The sequence below is a fragment of the Capra hircus genome, chromosome 1 (assembly GCF_001704415.2).
Source record: "Capra hircus breed San Clemente chromosome 1, ASM170441v1, whole genome shotgun sequence".
NCBI lineage: Eukaryota > Metazoa > Chordata > Mammalia > Artiodactyla > Bovidae > Capra > Capra hircus.
The window spans coordinates 5,631,276-5,650,730 of NC_030808.1; the positions used below are offsets into that span (position 1 = coordinate 5,631,276).

The 19,455-nt window shown below is 41.4% G+C and overlaps 1 protein-coding gene across 1 annotated transcript; it reads right to left on the reverse strand.

The window, feature by feature from the left end:
• N6AMT1 (N-6 adenine-specific DNA methyltransferase 1 (putative)) lies at nt 922–18,918 on the reverse strand. The gene is made up of 6 exons (XM_005674721.3): nt 18,768–18,918; nt 15,992–16,078; nt 14,845–14,935; nt 10,832–10,915; nt 2,938–3,079; nt 922–1,853 (listed from the first exon to the last, which is right to left on the reverse strand). Exons 1-6 carry the CDS (start codon nt 18,899–18,901, stop codon nt 1,747–1,749), a joined length of 645 nt encoding a protein of 214 aa, XP_005674778.1. The 5' UTR covers nt 18,902–18,918; the 3' UTR covers nt 922–1,746.

A 19,455-nucleotide genomic window follows, 5' to 3' on the forward strand; every position in this document is an offset into this window, starting at 1 on the left:
TCCACATGTAACTTTACAGCCAGACCCTCCATGGTCTCCACGGATTCAACCAACCACGGATTGTGAAGTACTGCAGTGTCTTTATTGAAACAAATCTGTGCACAAGTAAGTGGACCTGTACAGTTCAAACCCATGTTGTTCAAGGGTCAACTGCATATTTTAAATGGGGGTTGGGGAGGGAATTACAGAAGAGGTTCCTAAACTTAGTTAAGGTAATTCGACATTTCTTGAAAGATACGTCAAGTCGCTCAGTCGTGTCCGACTCTTTGTGACCTTGTGGACTGTAGCCCACCAGGCTCCTCCGTCCATGGGATTTTCCAGGCAAGAATACTGGAGTGGGTTGCCATTTCCTTCTCCAGGGGATCTTCCTGACCCAGGGATCGAACCCAGGTCTCCCGCATTGCAGGCAGACGCTTTAACCTGGACTCTTTAAAAAGAAAAAAACAAAAAAAAACCTTTTTCCTATTGATTATTTACATGTTGGCTGCGCTGGGGCTCTGGCGCAGTTCGTGGGCTTCTGCTGCTGCAGCAGGCACACTGGCAGCTTCTTGCAGCATGTGGGATTCTCAAGTTGTGGTGTGCGGGCTGCTTTTGCTGCAGTGCATGAGCTTAGTTCCCCATGACATGTGGGACCTTAACTCCCTGACCAGAGATCGAACCTGCGTCCCCTGCGCTGGAAGGCAGATTCTAAACCACTGGTCCACCAAGGAAGCCCCTAGGCTCTTACATTATGTGATTAATCTGAGTGTTGAGTTTATTTACATACAACTCTCCCTTATCTAAGAAAAAAAATAAGAGCAGTTTGCAATATATAAGAAGAAAATAGAAATATATGATAGAGGATAAAAAGTGGGAGAAATGTGACCAGAGAGAAGAATGGAAGCAGAAGCCATGCTAAATAGAAGAGAATGGAGACAATAAGCATGTAAACTTGAAAAACTTTTATATAAAAAACTGTTTCATTATAGAATAGATTATCACTGTACAAATGCCAACACAAAAGAATGAAGGTTCCTCTACTCCCACCTGTTCTGCTTTGGAGAAGGAAATGGCAACCCACTCCAGTATTCTTGCCTGGAGAATCCCATGGATGGAGGAGCCTGGTGGGCTACAGTCCATGGGGTTGCAAAGAGTTGGACATGACTGAAGCAACTTAGCAGCAGCAGCAGCAGCAGCATGTACCTTTTGAGAATTTCTTATATACACATACACACAAACCTTCTTGGTTAGTTTTTAAAAAATATACATATAGGTTAACATTATTTTACAACTTGCTTTTTTTTCATTGATCAGTAGTACATAATGAACCCCTTCTGGTTCAGTATATACAGACAAGACTCGTGTTTAATGGCTGGAGATGTTTAGTAACATGAATATACTGTACTTTATTTTATCAATCCCTTTGCTGATGGACAGTTAACTTCATTGTTCTGCCATTACAAGTAATGCTGAAATGAACATCCTTTTCACATAAAATTAAGTGCAATTTTTTCACTTATATATTTTGACTGTATATATTCTCCACATATAATACATATAAATATGTGAAATTCAATATATATATATATTTACTTGCATTTGTGCAAATATTCCCATAGGCCTGACTGCTGGGTAAAAGGAAATGCTGTACTCGCCTGCCTTTTTCTAGATAACAAATTTCTGACAATTTTACTTGTTAACAAAGAAAAAACTTTCAGTTTCAAAATATGCCAAAAGCATTCCGCTTTAAGTAGCACACACTGTAGATTAGGACTTGGTGAACTTGAGGACTGAAAGCATTTCTTGGCCTGCTTGCCTGGAAAGGGCAGTGGTCCCTTGTAGACCTTTTGTCTTCATTATTTTCAAAATTTCTTCTAAAATGAAAATTAAAAGATAAAATCCAATTAAATCATTTGGTGAAGTATGCACGATCACTAGACAGTTTAGTAAGATGATAAATGGACTTTTTACAAATTCCACTCATCTGAGAAAACAGTGAACACCATGCAATTTCTATTAAAGTGGACTTGGACTTCAGATAGACGAGCGCACTCTGTATTTTCAGGGTGTTGCTGAGAACTCTAATCAAGAGTGAATGACTGCGCTGCAGTGGTAGCCTGCTCTGGACTCAACAGAAACAGGAGTTATACTTGCTATTACAATAAATGATTCATTTTTGAGTTGCCTGACTCTAATATCTGCCCTACATTCCTCCTTCTGGATGAAAAATGCCAACAAGGGTATGGGCAAATCAGACGGTGATGTCGAAAAGTGGCAGTAAACGAAATAGCTTACTTTTTTCAGGAGCACTCAAAAAAGTAAAACCTTCCCTTTGTTAATATATAACACTACAAAGACAAAACCAGGAAACTGGAGTTACCCCCCCACCCCCAAAAAAAACCACACACACACAACCCACCTCCCCCCCTCCAAAACCAACACCACTAGTAATTATGATGTGATCTGAGGGACTAAGAATATAACATACCACATAAAGATCAAACCTGAGATGTACAGAAAAGAGAAGAAAGATTACAGTCAATTTAGTTACCAACTAATCTGAAAGCCAGGATATAAAAATCAGTATCAGGAGATAGCTTTCATGATAAAACTTCAGATGAACTAAAGAATATACAGCAGAACTGCTGATGACATAAAAGACTAGAAAACAGAAAATTCACAGTATTGAAGGTCAGGTGTTAGAAGAAGAAACTACAGACTCTGTATTTGAGTACTGGTTTATAAATTAGGGGAAAACCCCTCAAAAACACAATACTCTTTAAAGTCAGAAAAATCTACCTCTTAAAAATCTCCTCTTTCAACATGAATGCTAGTCTGTATTAGCCATTGTCAGCACTACATTCATGAACATTCTGGGTTACTTAATTACAGTCTTTGACACAAGTAACCTTGATTTCAGCTAAGGAAATGGTTAAAAGATAAAATGGTCTGTATTACCTGGATTGTTTTCTTTAATGGTGACTAAATAGAACAATCCTCTTGGTGAAAGGAGATCTGGAGCCAGTGGTAAGAATCTGTCTATGACTTCACGACCGTTTCTGCCACCAGCCCAAGCCGCCTGTATCCCTTGACTCCCGACCTGTACCCAATTAGAAAGACTGTTCTAAGTTACACACACAAAAATAATGGAATCTTTTTGACAAGCTACGATGACCAACAGGTATGTATTCTGTATTTGACGGCTGATGAGGAGCTGGCGGTAAAGCTGAATCTGGGCCCCACTGTTTCCTAGCATGTGTAACCTTGTATATAAGTCTCTAATCTTGATGAAGTAGTTTCCTTTCTCATCTCCAACATTAGGAACGTAACACTTTTATCTGTACAGTTAGGAAAATGATCAAAAAAAAAATCTTTTTATCCATTAGGAATAAATGAGGAAGTATACTTAAAGTTTGAGAACAGTGCCCTGCACATAATAATGTGGCTTAGTAATAGCTGTTACCATCAACATGTTTAAATTCTTCTATTTAAAACAGAACAATCAGAAAGAAACTAGACGGGAGAACTTGTATTATAAGAGATCTACTTCACAGCAACAAAATTTGACAACTTCCCAGAGCAGCCAGCTCTCTTAGATACTCAAGAGTATCACAGCCCTTTCTTAGGAACCCATTTATTATATAAAGGTATAAGGAAGCACTTTTTCCTATAACAATCTTATTATAGAAACAAAACCTTGAGAGTTTATATAGAATTAAAAGTCTTTAGAGCCTTACCACTGTATATTGTTTCTAAAACTAAGGAATATATTGAATAAATCACTCAAAAACTACTTAAAATCTAATATAATTATTTTCTTCCTAATCCCTTTGATGGTTTTTGTCCATATTTCAGTTTAAATTATCTATGTACAGCTGTACACTCTACTTTTATTCATCTGTCAAGGCATAAAAGTAATTTCTTTATACCTGTAACCATGTTCATGTCTAATTAAAAGAAGTATGTTCATACACCTTAAAAAAAAATAACTGTACCTTTCCCCTTTTACTGTTTTGTTCATCTGCTCTCCTCCCATCTTCTATACACATACACACGTTTTTCTTTTTTGTCCATGTTCTACAAAGATAGGATTGTATCTACATTCTTACTTGTATTTTACTTTTCTCACTCAACAATACCCTATAGAAATCTCTTCCTGTGATCAGGTATAGTTCCATTTCCTTTCTAATGGCTACATAATATTTTATGGTGTAAAAGTATCATCTCTTATTTAACTATTGCTGGGCATTCAGCATGTCCATTTGCTTAATTTTTTTGTATTTAAATTATTCTCATAGTGTCATAAGCTTCTGCATATACTTTCACACAAAGTTAATCACAGAAAGGACTTTATCAGTTCCTCTGTTTTAATCAAGACCTTCCTCCTGGAGACTTCCTTTCCTAGCATTCCTAGCACTCCCTTTTTCTGGGGCTCATGTCTTCCTCCTCCTTGGCTTCCTCCCTTTTTTCAGAGGAGCCCACTCTCGGAATGTTTCACAGGGTACACTGCTCTGTGGAAAGCATGCATGGTGATGGCCTGTTTAGCATGGACTAGGAGCCCTCGGTGCTGGACCCTGTCTACCTGCCTTCCGGGGATGCTCAGCCAGCTCTGTCTGCTCGCACTAGACACGGCCCTTCAGGAGGATGGCCTGGCACCAACCACAATCTCACAGGCCACAGAGGGGAGTTGTCATCTTCGGGAGGAGGGTCACCTTTGGTGGCCTGCTGACTGCCTGCTCCTAATCCTTGACAGGTCACAGGTTCAAACCACAATATCTAACCTCACGTTTAGGGATGGAACAGTAAGTATAGACACAACTTTTTATATGTGCAAATTCCTGGTATTTGTATGTTACATCTCCTGGATCTAACCTCTAAGTTTCCTAACTTTTACCTTCATGATTTCATTCTTTTTATCTTCATAAACCAAAATAATTTATTTGGTTTCCAGACCACTGGTTCAGGTCATGAGAGAGACTACAGTCTCTCAATTCGTTTCCTAATGTTTCACACTGTAAAACATATTTTTAAGCTTGAGGAAATCTTTGTTATGCTGCCTTTTAACCCTGCTAACTGCTCTGCTAACGGATGACACTAGCTTTCTCTGTTGGAACAGTGACAAATTCCAAGACACTGCCCACACTCAATTATCTGTATAATTACACGCATAGCTTAGTAGTAGGAATATGGCAGAAAGGAAGCCCAATCGTGCCAGCATGTTCCTAAAATCTCCTCTTCATTCACTAGGCTTCCCAGTAGTTTGTGGGCCTGATAAACCAGGATTTACTTGTTTCTTTTCTGTTACATACTTAGGTTCATATTATTTGCCATCATATACATGGCTTAGAGGGTAAAGCGTCTTCCTGCAATGCAGGAGACCCCGGTTTGATCCCTGCGTCGGGAAGATCCCCTGGAGAAGGAGCCGCGTAGGCTACAGCCCATGGGGTCACAAAGAGTGGACACGACTGAGTGATGACACATACATAAAGGTGCAATAAACATATTTTTGTAAATTTTTATTCTGTTAATGATTTTCCTAAATTACATCTCAAAGACTGAGATTACTAAACCATTTTTGTTACTCTTGATATTTATTTCCATAGTGCTTTCCTGAGCTGCATGTATTTTATTTAGCTGCATTTCCCTCAACTGTTGCTCATCTTATGACAATGACTTTCCTTCTCAAAAATGATTTCATCCGGGCAGCTACGACCCGGCGCACTAAGCGCGGCCGAGGTCAGGGGCAGCGGCGGAGAGTGCCAGGCTGCGACGGCGCAGGAACAGCGGAGAGGAGCTACCCCAGAGGAGCTACCCAAGTCCGAGGTCAGTGGCGGCGGCTGGGAGGAGCTACCCAGCGGCCGAGGTCAGGGGCGGCTGGGAGGAGACACCCCGCGTTGGAAGTCAGGGGCGGCGGCCGAGTGGAGCCACTCCATGTCCAAGGCCAGGGGCGGCCAGGAGGAGAAAACCCGCGTCCAAGGCCAGGGCGGCTGGGAGGAGAGACCCCCGGCGTCGAGGTCGGGGGCGGCAGCCGAGAGGAGCTACCCCGCATCCGAGGCCAGGGGAGGCCGGGAGACACCACCTCAGGCCTGAAGCCAGGGGCGGTGGCCCTGAGCAGCCACCCCGCACCCGAGGCCAGGGGCGGCGGCTGGGAGGAGCCACCCTTGCCCAAGGCCAGGGGCGGCGGCCGGGAGGCCAGCAACCCGAGGAGCAGTGGCGGCCCGGGCGTAGGAGGGCCTAGAGGAGCCTCCCACGTTGAAGATCAGGAAGGGTGGTGGTGAGGAGATACCCCTCGTCCAAGGTAAGGAGCAGCAGCTGTGCTTTGCTGGAGCAGCCGTGAAGAGATACCCCAAGCCCAAGGTAAGAGAAACCCAAGTAAGATGGTAGGGTGTTGCAAGAGGGCATCAGAGGGCAGACACACTGAAACCATAGAGAAAACTAGTCAATCTAATCACACTAGGACCACAGCCTTGTCTAACTCAATGAAACCAAGCCACGCCCCCACGGCAACCCAAGAGGGGCAGGTCATGGTGGAGAGGTCTAACAGAGTGTGGTCCACTGGAGAAGGCAATGGCAAACCACTTCAGTATTCTTGCCTTGAGAATCCCACGAACAGTATGAAAAGGCAAAATGATAGGAGGAGGAACTCCCCAGGTCAGTAGGTGCCCAATATGCTACTGGAGATCAGTGGAGAAATAACTCCAGAAAGAATAAAGGGATGGAGCCAAAGCAAAAACAGTACCCAGTTGTGGATGTGACTGGTGATAGAAGCAAGGTCCGATACTGTAAAGAGCAATACTGCATAGGAACCTGGAACGTCAGGTCCATGAATCAAGGCAAATTGGAAGTGGTCAAACAAGAGATGGCAAGAGTGAACATCGACATTCTAGGAGTCAGCGAACTAAAATGGACTGGAATGGGTGAATTTAAGTCAGATAACCATTATATCTACTACTGCGGGCAGGAATCCCTTAGAAGAAATGGAGTAGCCATTATGGTCAACAAAAGATTCCGAAATACAGTACTTGGATGCAATCTCAAAAATGACAGAATGATCTCTGTTTCCAAGGCAAACCATTCAATATCACAGTTATCCATTCTATGCCCCAACCAGTAACGCTGAAGAAGCTGAAGTTGAACGGTTCTATGAAGACCTACAAGACCTTTTAGACTAACACCTAAAAAAGATGTCCTTTTCATTATAGGGGACTGGAATGCAAAAGTAGGAAGTCGAGAAACACCTGGAGTAACAGGAAAATTTGGCTTTGGAATGCGGAATGAAGCAGGGCAAAGACTAACAGAGTTTTGCCAAGAAAATGCACTGGTCATAGCAAACACCCTCTTCCAACAACACAAGAGAAGACTCTAAACATGGACATCACCAGATGGTCAACACTGAAATCAGACTGATTACATTCTTTGCAGCCAAAGATGGAGAAGCTCTATACAGTCAACAAAAACAAGACCAGGAGCTGACTGTGGCTCAGATCATGAACTCCTTATTGCCAAATTCAGACTCAAATTGAAGAAAGTAGGGAAAACCACTCGACCATTCAGGTATGGCCTAAATCAAATCCCTTATTATTATACAGTGGAAGTGAGAAATAGATTTAAGGGCCTAGATCTGATAGATAGAGTGCCTGATGAACTATGGAATGAGGTTCATGACATTGTACAGGAGACAGGGATCAGTACCATCCCCATGGAAAAGAAAGGCAAAAAAGCAAAATAGCTGTCTGGGGAGGCCTTACAAATAGCTGTGAAAAGGAGAGAGGCGAAAAGCAAAGGAGAAGAGGAGAGATATAAGCATCTGAATGCAGAGTTCCAAAGAATAGCAAGAAGAGATAAGAAAGCCTTCTTCAGCGATCAATGCAAAGAAATAGAGGAAAACAACAGAATGGGAAAGACTAGAGATCTCTTCAAGAAAATTAGAGACACAAAGGGAACATTTCATGCAAAGATGGGCTCAATAAAGGACAGAAATGGTCTGGACCTAACAGAAGGAGAAGATATTAAGAAGAGGTGGCAAGAATACACAGAAGAACTGTACAAAAAAGATCTTCACGACCCGGATAATCACGATGGTGTGCTCATCGAGAGCCAGACATCCTGGAATGTGAAGTCAAGTGGGCCTTAGAAAGCATCACTACGAACAAAGCTAGTGGAGGTGATGGAATTCCAGTGGAGCTGTTTCAAATCCTGAAAGATGATGCTGTGAAAGTGCTGCACTCATTATGCCAGCAAGTTTGGAAAACTCAGCAGTGGCCACAGGACTGGAAAAGGTCAGTTTTCATTCCAATCCCAAAGAAAGGCAATGCCAAAGAATGCTCAAACTACCGCACAATTGCACTCATCTCACATGCTAGTAAAGCAATGCTCAAAATTCTCCAAGCCAGACTTCAGCAATGTGTGAACCGTGAACTTCCTGATGTTCAAGCTGGTTTTAGAAAAGGCAGAGGAACCAGAGATCAAATTGCCAGCATCCGCTGGATCATGGAAAAAGCAAGAGAGTTCCAGAGAAATATCTATTTCTGCTTTATTGACTATGCCAAAGCCTTTGACTGTGTGGATCAAAATAAACTGTGGAAAATTCTGAAAGAGATGGGAATACCAGACCACTTGACCTGCCTCTTGAGAAATCTGTATGTAGGTCAGGAAGCAACAGTTAGAACTGGACATGGAACAACAGACTGGTTCCAAATAGGAAAAGGAGTACGTCAAGGCTGTATATTGTCACGCTGCTTATTTAACTTACATGCAAAGTACATCATGAGAAATGCTGGACTGGAAGAAACACAAGCTGGAATCAAGATTGCTGGGAGAAATGTCAATAACCTCAGATATACAGATGATACCACTATTATGGCAGAAATTGAAGAGGAACTAAAAAGCCTCTTGATGAAAGTGAAGGAGGAGAGTGAAAAGGTTGGCTTAAAGCTCAACATTCAGAAAATGAAGATCATGGCATCCGGTCCCATCATTTCATGGGAAATAGATGGGGAAACAGTGGAAACAGTGTCAGACTTTATCTTTGGGGGCTCCAAAATCACTGCAGATGGTTTTTGCAGCCATGAAATTAAAAGACACTTACTCCTTGGAAGAAAAGTGATGACCAACCTAGATAGCATATTCAAAAGCAGTGACATTACTTTGCCGACTAAGGTCCGTCTAGTCAAGGCTATGGTTTTTCCTGTGGTCATGTATGGATGTGAGAGTTGGACTGTGAAGAAGGCAGAGCGCCGAAGAATTGATGCTTTTGAACTGTGGTGTTGGAGAAGACTCCTGAGAGTCCCTTGGACTGCAAGGAGATCCAACCAGTCCATTCTGAAGGAGATCAGCCCTGGGATTTCTCTGGAAGGAATGATGCTAAAGCTGACACACCACTACTTTGGCCGCCTCATGTGAAGAGTTGACTCACTGGAAAAAACTCTGATGCTGGGAGGGATTGGGGGCTGGAGGAGAAGGGGACGACAGAGGATGAGATGGCTGGATGGCATCACTGACTTGATGGACATGAGTTTGAGTGAACTCCAGGAGTTGGTGATGGACAGGGAGGCCTGGCGTGCTGCGACTCATGGGGTCGCAAAGAGTCGGACAGGACTGCGCAACTGAACTGAACTGAACTGATGTCAAGGGAGAAACAGCTTTTCACTACGAGCGGCAGCAGCAATGCAGACCTCTCCCTTCTCGGTGGAGATGAATGCAAGATTTATCCGCCTTGCTTATAATCAAAGAATAAAATAGGTATAATAATTCAAAGGAAAGCGTTAGTCCATTATTACACTTCTGTCTGCTTTGTCCATTCTTTTTTAAATTCGGAAGTGGTTAATATGGTTGGCTTCCTTGGTGGCACAGAGGGTAAAGAATCTACTTGCAATGCAAGAAGCACAGGAGATGGGGGTTTGATCCCTGGATCAGGAAGATCCCCTGGAGCAGAAAATGGCAACCCATTCCAGTATTCTTGCCTGGGAAATTCCATGGACAGAAGGGCCTGGCGGGCTAGAGTCCATAGGGTCACAAAGAGTCAGACATGACTGAGTACCTAACACTTCTAATATGGTTTACCTCTTCATGACTGAAAACTTTATAATTATGTATTTCAAGGTTATATCTTTTCCTACCTGAAGTGAGAATTGTTTCTCCTCTTCCCCCACTTCCAAATACCTGTGAAAGGAGGATACCTGAGCCTTTCAGAGATAATTCCTATGTGAATTTAAGGCTGAGTAAAATATTTTGTTTTGCAGATTTGTTATTCATGATAAAGGTACACACACACATACGATTTAAATACCATGGCCTGATATACATGGGATTTTAAAGACTAGATATGGATCACAGTTTGAATTTCCATTAATTTCAGGCTCCTTTCCTATGTCTACCAAACAGTATTCAATAATAGACAATTATGAGTAAAATCAGGCTTCCCTGATAGCTCAGTTGGTAAAGAATCCACATGCAATGCAGGAGATCCCAGTTTGATTCCTGGGTTGGGAAGATCTGCTGGAGAAGGGACAGGGTATCCACTCCAGTATTCTCATGCTTCCCTTGTGGCTCAGCTGGTAAAGAATCCACCTGCAGTGCGGGAGACCTCGGTTCGATCCCTGGGTTGGGAAGATCCCCTGGAGAAGGGAATGGCTACCCACTCCAGTATTCTGGCCTAGAGAATTCCATGGACTGTATAGTCCATGTAGTCACAAAGAGTTGGACATGACTGAGCGACTTTCACTTTCACACAAGAGTAAAATCAGAGCAGTCTGTTATTAGCAGCTGACTGATGTCATTTGATGAAGTACGTTTGATCTGAGATAGAAAAGAGCTGAAAATATTAGTAATTAAATTTTGCCATATGTCTTACCTCTTCAGGTGGAGTCACAACATAAGGAGGATTAAACACAAGAAGATCAACACTTTCCTTCAATCTTGGTAGCAAGCCTTTGACCTAAAAAATGTTCAAGAGAGTCAGAATTTTAAGCTGGACCCAGAAATAAATAAATAAGTAGATGGCTGGATAGATCAATCAATCAATCTTTAAATATATTCTCCCACGTTTTTAGACAAAAGTGTGTTAGAGCCCATGTTTAAGACAGAAATGGATATAAATATTTTTGTATTTTGATTCAGATTAAAAAAAAAACATGTTTCCACCTATAAACAAGGAAAATAAGCTATTTATCAGAATGAACACTCTTCAATAGCTTCAATAGCTACACTCTGGGCTCACTTTTAGAAGATAAAATAAGAAGGAGGCAAGCTCTCGTATATTTTACATAGATTTGTACACAACTTTAAATTTATAGCTGCTAACTTAAATACTTATTTTCTACAACTGACGGAAAAGTTTTATAAGATGACAGAAAACATATATTCATGACAAAAATATCAGATGATGGGGCTGTACTTTTCTACTTCTTTAGTAACTTGTAAATGTACTGGCTGAAACAATTACACATCAAAGAAAAAAAGAACTAAAAATAGTGGGAAGAGACACTAAAAACATCAGTTGTTTGGCATCTTATAAATCTTTGAACTGATACAACTTTCTATAGAACTGTTCAGAACTGTTAAACTCTTAGTTTAAATACAAATCTAACTAAATCAATTGCTTGATATTCTAGCACAAGGGCTTCCCTGGTGGCTCAGCAGTAAAAGAATCTGCCTGCAATGTAGGAGACATGGGTTCAATCATTGGGTCAGGAAGACCCCCGGGAGGAGGGCATGGCAACCCATTCCAGTATTCTTGTCTGGAGAATCCCATGGACAGAGGAGCCTGGCAGGCTACAGCCCACAGGGTCGCAGGGTTGGACACAACTGAACTGACTTAGCACACATCCATGCATTTCTAGCACAAAGCATATGAAAAGAGAGAGGAAGTGCTATCTATGAGGAGCAGTGAAATATGACAACATAAAGCAAGTGAAAAGACAAAGAGGAGAGAAAATAAAAACTCAGAATCACTGCAAGAAATAAAAACTTAGAATCTAATAAGCCTTGTCATCACATACAGTACAGAATGATGACTGATATTCATATTAATGGCCTTGAATCACTAAAAGGTAAAATTATGTTCAGTTTAAGAATGTAAGAAAAAAAAAAAGAATGTAAGGAAGTGTGTAAGACACATTTGAAAAAGACTTCCTTCTAAAGCTAAAAAGGAAATACAAACTTTGTAAACAAACTCAATTATCCAAAATAACAGTTTTTGATAGTTGTGATAATCTATATCTAGTGTTCTGAATACAAGAAGGCAAGAGTACTGGAGTGGCTTGCCATTTCCTTCTCCAGAGGATCTTCCTGACCCAGGGATCAAACCCGGGTCTCCTGCCTTGTAGGCAGACGCTTTACCGTCTGAGCTACCAGGGAAGCCTCATATCTAGTGTTCTGAATACAAATAAATATAAAGTTTGGCAAAGTGATCTTCCCTTGTGGCTCAGCTGGTAAAGAATCCGCCTACAAAGCGGGAGACCTAGGTTCAACCCCTGGCTTGGGAAGATCCCCTGAAGAAGATAATGGCTACCCACTTCAGTATTCTGGCATAGACAATTCCATGGACTGTATAGTCCATGGGGTCACAAAGAGTTGGACATGACCGAGCAACTTTCACTTCACTTCATACCTACCTCTTTCTATTTTCTTAGCCACAAGTCAGCACTGAGTATTATAGTCAACTTTCACTATTGACAAAATGGATTCTGACAGCTTTAGAACTGACTTCCACCTTTAAAAGCTGTGAGACCTCTAGATTTTGATTCAGACAATCTGGGCATAAACTCTGGATTTATCACTGTATTAGTTTAGTGACTTATTTCTTCTATCTCTAAAGTTTTGTTGTTATACCAAAAAAAACATATAATACTAATTATGGACATATTAGGACTTCCCTGGTGGCTCAGACAGTAAAGCGTCTGTCTACAATGCGGGAGACCCAAGTTCGATCCCTGGGTTGGGAAGATCCCCTGGAGAAGGAAATGGCAATCCACTCCAGGACTATTGCCTGGAAAATCCCATGGACAGAGGAGCCTGGTAGGCTACAGTCCATGGGGGTCGCAAAGAGTCGGACATGACTGAGCGACTTCACTTCATGGACATATTAAAAATTTCAAGAGCAAAATTACCATACTGATTTCATGTAAATCAACTAAGTACCTTTCTTGATAGTCTAATTTTTAATAATAGCACTAATGACTTCTAGTGATACAAAATTTCTTAGATCTTTGGCTTGATTCCTTAAATCATTTGTGAGTTAAAAAAAAAGAAAAACCTCAAAACTTTATCAGTCTAAGAGTAACACAGGCCAAACAACATGAAAGTATATGTCTTAGGCCCACTTTGTACATACTATCATGATTTTTGCTTAGAAAAAGTCATTAATATTTATAAGTAAAAAAAGGTTCAAAATTATCCAAATCTTACTCATATAATCGAAAATATTCTAAAATCTGGAATTGAGAAATTATGATGTGTAACTTAAAATAATGGTTCTGGAGTTGCCATCTGTTGTTTTTACCAGCCTTGGACCTGTTCTGCCTTTCTTCTGATGATGTCTCCTTGACTTTCGTTGAGGAAGCTCTACCTCCACTCCTCAATAGGAGTGGTACGGGTAGGGTTTATTTCAACCCAGCTGCGGGAGTGGGACTACCACTCAGGCTCAAGTCAATCTCGTGCGTATCTAATCCCCCTGGATCACAGTAACAGACTGAGAGATGGGCATATGACAGAAGTTGATACAAATGGTACTCAGTCTGGGGTTTCTGCTATAGTAACTGAAAATAGAAAGTGTTTCTTTCCCTATAGGGTTGCTGAGAAATAAGATACGGAGATGCAAGCATCTTGCTACTATGCAGCCAAAGACTGCGGAGGAACAGAGCTACTAGAAAGAAGTTTAGAACTAAGAAAAAGATGCCTGTAACATCTTTTGAGCTCCTGAAGCTAGCCGTGCCTGAAGCCATCCACTCTTTTTATTAAAGCTGGTTTGATGGATTCTCTTCACTCCTGACTGAATGATACCTGATCTGTACAAGCCAGCAGAAGTTTCCTTTGGATTGTGGAAAAGGTGGATTGTTTTAGCTTAAGAGCCCAAAATCACTTTTGGGCTCCAAAATCACTGCAGATGGTGAGTGCAGCCATGAAATAAAAAGACGCTTACTCCTTGGAAGGAAAGTTATGACCAACCTAGATAGCATATTAAAAAGCAGAGACATTACTTTGCCAACAAAGGTCCATCTAGTCAAGGCTATGGTTTTTCCAGTAGTCAAGTATGGATGTGAGAGTTGGACTATAAAGAAAGCTGAGTGCCAAAGAATTGATGCTTTTGAACTGTGTTGTTGGAGAAGACGCTTGAGAGTCCCTTGGACTGCAGGGAGATCCAACCAGTCCATCCTAAGGGAAATCAGTCGTGAATATTCATTGGAAGGACTAATGTTGAAGCTGAAACTCCAATACTTTGGCCACCTGATGCGAAGAGCTGACTCACTGGAAAAGACCCTGATACTGGGAAAGATTGAAGGCAGGAGGAGAAGGGGACAACAGAGAATGAGATGGTTGGATGGCATCACCGATTCAATGGAGATGAGTTTGAGTAAACTCTGGGAGTTGGTGATAGACAGGGAAGCCTGGCGTGCTACAATTCATGGGATCGGAAAGAGTAGAACACAACTAGCGACGGAACTGAACTGAACTGATCAGTTAAGAATTTACTTTGTCTAGTGGGTTAAAAGAGTCGGACATGACTGAATGAACTGCACTGTACTGTACTGGGTTAAAAGATAATTAATTAACCACTCAAGTTTCTTTGATGTAAATCATCTTGACCTTAACTTAACTGAAAAGAAAATTAATTATTACACTGCTGGGCAAAGAGTAACAGCTTACCAAATCTGTAATTATTGGTTGAATGTGGACTTTGTTACAGCGTGCAGTCTCCAGGGTACACACTGCTGCCTCAGGGTTGACATCGGTGCACCTATAAACAGAAAAGAAAAAACTATACCCTATGTCTATGGATAAAAATTCAAAGAATGTCCCACTCCTTTTATATAAAGTAGATTTAGAAAAAAATTGAAATACTTTAATAATGGTGAATAGGAAAACAATTTGGATTTGTCACACTAATGAAAAAAATTGTTATATTGATGTAAAGTCCAAGAGTAGGATATAGCTACATGCAAACATATCTGAAGGAATTTATTAAATTATGAATCCAATGGAGAAATACTATGCAGCTACCAAAAATGAAATTTAAAAGGAAAATGCTCATCATACAGTATTAAATAAAAACACAGGAAGTAAAGAAAGAAATGAAGCAGTTGGGCCACGTGTGGTAAAATTTATGGGTGATTTTTATTTTCTTGTTTATATTTTCTATATTCTCAAATCTTCTATAAAGAAATTTCATTATGTTCCAATTTTTTTCTGATAAATTATCTAAAAATGATTCAAATTTATAGATGACTTAAAATTATTATGTGGCTTCTATAATTATGCAGCATAATGGGACAATTTTGAACATGCATTTGTCACTTTTAGGGAGGCATAACTTGTAATCAGAGTCCTCAGTTCAGTTCAGTCACTCAGTCTTGTCTGACTCTTTGTGACCCCATGAATCTCAGCACGCCAGGCCTCCCTGTCCATCACCAACTCCCGGAGTTCACTCAAACTCATGTCCATCAAGTCAGTGATGCCATCCAGCCATCTCATCCTCTGTCATCCCCTTCTCCTCCTGCCCCCAATCCCTCCCAGCATCAGAGTCTTTTCCAATGAGTCAACTCTTCGCATGAGGTGGCCAAAGTACTGGAGTTTCAGCTTTAGCATCATTCCTTCCAAAGAAATCCCAGGACTGATCTCCTTTAGAATGGACTGGTTGGATCTTCTTACAGTCCAAGGGACTCTCAGAGTACACTTAAAATAGACACTATCAGATACATATTATCCACTTACAAAAATGGTTTCATTCAAGCAGTCATAGTCACAGTGAATCTCTTAGACCAAGGTGTGGATGAATGTGTATACTTACACTTACATATACAAAGCTTGAGGCCCGATCACAGAGGCTAGGAATGCAGATACCACTCCAGACCCTGAGCCCACCTCGAGGCATATTTCCACTCTAAAAACACAAAATAAAATAAATAGTAGCACAGTGGTATTAAAATACACATCATGGAAAATAACTCATTCTACTTTTAATGTCTATTTCCCAGAATCATCCCTCACCTGAAAATACATGGAAATATAAAAGAAATTTATAAATAAGCTAATTTCCAACAATCACTTAGTGCTCATTTAGTGTTCAAAACTGTTGAAATTTTGGGTGTGTGACTGAAGTCTGTAAAATAATAGTTTTTGATTTTCACAAAACATTACATAAACAATGGAATGTTAATTTAGGGTTGGAAATATTAATATGGAAGACATCAGCTTTTCCCAGAAGGAGCTCCTAGTTTGGTGTTTCCTAAAAATGAAAAGGTATTATTACAACATTTATTTATAAAAGATGTTTCTCTCATTTTGAAGTAACTCATGAATCCATCAGCATATCTGAGGGGAAGACAAGAGCACCCCTGCCTTCTACTAATAATAGATTTAGAGCAGCAGAGAAATCCTGTATTTATACATGTCTACACTGAATTGGGAAAACATCCAAGTAATCTGACCTTAGAATATTAATAATACTCTTAAGAATGCAATTAAATACATAAATTCTTGATTATACTGTACTTATCCTTCCCTATAATCTTGTACATGGGCGTCCCTGGTGACCCCGTGGTAAAGAATCCACCTGACAACGCAGGAGATGAGGGTTTGATCCCTGGGTTGGGAAGATTCCCTAAAGAAAATGGCAATCCACTCCAGTATTCTTGCCTGGGAAATCCCATGGACGGAGGAGTCTGGCGGGCTATAGTCCAGGGGTGTTGCGAAGAGTTGGACATGACTTGGTGACTAAACAACAACATAATCTTGTATATATAGTAAAAGTACAAATCATCCCCATTCCAGAAATAGATTTGACGGTATTTAAGGGGCACTCTAGCACCTAAGGAGATGAGGGTTTGATCCTTGGGTTGGGAAGATCCCCTAGAGAAGAAAATGGCAATCCACTCCAGTATTCTTGCCTGAAAAATCTCATGGACAGAGGAGCCTGGTGGGCTATACTCCATGGGGTAGCAAAGAGTCGGACACAACTGAGCGACTTCACTAGCACCTAACTTCCCAAATGAAATATTCAAAAACAACAGACTTGAGGGGTTTCTAACTTCTGGAACCACTCTGTACATCTGACAAGGCTTTACTGTGTTGTAGGAAGGTCTGTTGAATCTTACCAGGAGGCTTCTATTTGAAAATAACTATTATGGCCTCATAAATAATTAGAATTCCATGACCAGAAATACCCAAGACTTTAAAATAAAAATAGTTCCTTTTACAGCAAGGCAATTTGTGCTTTAAAATCTTAAAAGATATGTTATAAAACAGTACTGTTCCATTCTGTATTCCAGTAGATCCAAAAGTTCCAATGCTTACAATGAAAAACTGGTTTAATAAGAGTTGGGGCAATTTATACACAGAAAAACCTGACCAAGAGAGATAAACAAATACAATTTGGACCTTCTAAGCCTGACAGCTGTTAGTTTCACCCTGAAAAAAACCCATTTCAACTTTTGATCTTTAAATCTGTGTGTGCTGTGTGCTTAGTCGTGTGGACTTTTGGGGACCCCACAGACTGTAGCCCACCAGGCTGCTCTGTCCATGGCAATCCTCCAGTCCAGAATACTGAAGTGAGTTGCCATGCCCTCCTCTAGGGAATCTTCCCAACCTAGGGATGGAGTACAGGTCTCCCACTTTGCATGGGGATTCTTGACTATCTGAACCACCAGGGAAGCCCAAGAATACTGCAGTGCGTAACCAATCCCTTCTCCAGGGGAACTTCCCAACCCAGGAATGGAACTTCCCAACCCAGAAATCGAAGTGAGGGGTATCTTGCACTGCAGGTGGATTCTTTACCAGTTGAGCTACCCGGGAAGCCCAAAATAATTAAATCTAACTACCCCAATTGCTTTCATCTAAAAAATGACACTGTAAGTATTCACTTTTTATATTAAAATCTATATGAGCACTTCAACAAATCAACGTTAATACTTATTATAAGCCAGGGTATATTCTATAGGTAGCTAGCTGCATGTAACTTTAATTTTTTTTTACAATTAAAAATTCATTTAAAAAAAATTCAGTGCTAGTCACATTTCAAGTGCCCAGTAACCACACGTGGCCAGGCTTTTGCTGGGTAGATGAGTATGCTATCCAGTGGGTTTAAATACACTCCCCTACTCCAATATTTTACAACCTCATTTCTTTTTGGTGCCCTTCCACTGCTGGAGGATGCTTTTATGTACTGCGTAGATTCAATAATGCCACGGGGCACTGATATTTACTAAATACGGTCATATTGCGAGGCAGCGTTCTCAGGACGTTTTGCTTTTGAACGTGTTATAATATCGCTACCCTTCAGGCTCTTCAGATTAACAGCTGATAGGAAATGATACACCTGAAGTGGTGAGGAAGCACGGAGCCCCTGAAACCAGAACAGCACCTTGGGAAGAAAGCAGCTAGCTCCCTGCCGCACTGATTGTGTGTATCCACGGGAAAACCCTCAGTTACAGTATTCTGGTGTCAGCTGTCCCCAGGCGGGCCGACACCGCCTCCTCGCGGGGAGGGCAGCGACAGTCCTTGCCTCGGTCCTGGGCCGCCGCCTCTCCAGGACTCCCGAGCCCTCTCCCGCGGGGACCCTGCCCTCCTCGCACCCCGTGAGTTCGGCCGCCGCTGCTTCGAGTGCGTCCAGCAGCAGAAAAGTGTCCTCCGCGGGCTCGTACACGTCGCTGAAGGCGCCGCGGCCCACATGTCCGTGCAGCGGCGTTGGGAAGCTGGGCCCCGCCATCTTTCCCCTCTCTTTGGCCGGCGCGCGTGCGCCAAAGTTGCGCATGCGTACGTGCAAGGGCGCGGGCCTGGGCTTGGGGGCGGGGCATCAGGGCCGGCGCGGAGCCTCTTATAGGGCTGGTCCGCGGGTGTCTTTCCATTGCTAATTAGACAGTTGTATAATCAGCAACTTCTCACGTTTGTTTCCTTCTTTCGAATATTAAATTTTATTTTAGTTTATGGACTAGCGCTGGGTAGAGGCAGCCTTTGTTGTTTTTGACTAAGGAGAATGTTTTCTCTATATATTTAGAAGTTTTCTTCTATTCTAGTTTGCAAGGATTCGAAAAAAATCCATAATAGAATGGTTACCAAATTTAACGAATTTTTTTCTTTCCATCAGTTGAACGTTCAGCCTTGAGCCTTTAGATTAAGATTTTTTCCCTTATTTCATTTTTTAGTAATATTACAAAAATTGCCTTCTTGATGCTGTATCATGAATGTTCTCTTTTTATAAACCTCACTCATGCAAGAGGATGCATTTTTTTTTCATTTAATACACTGCTGAGACTTCCTTGT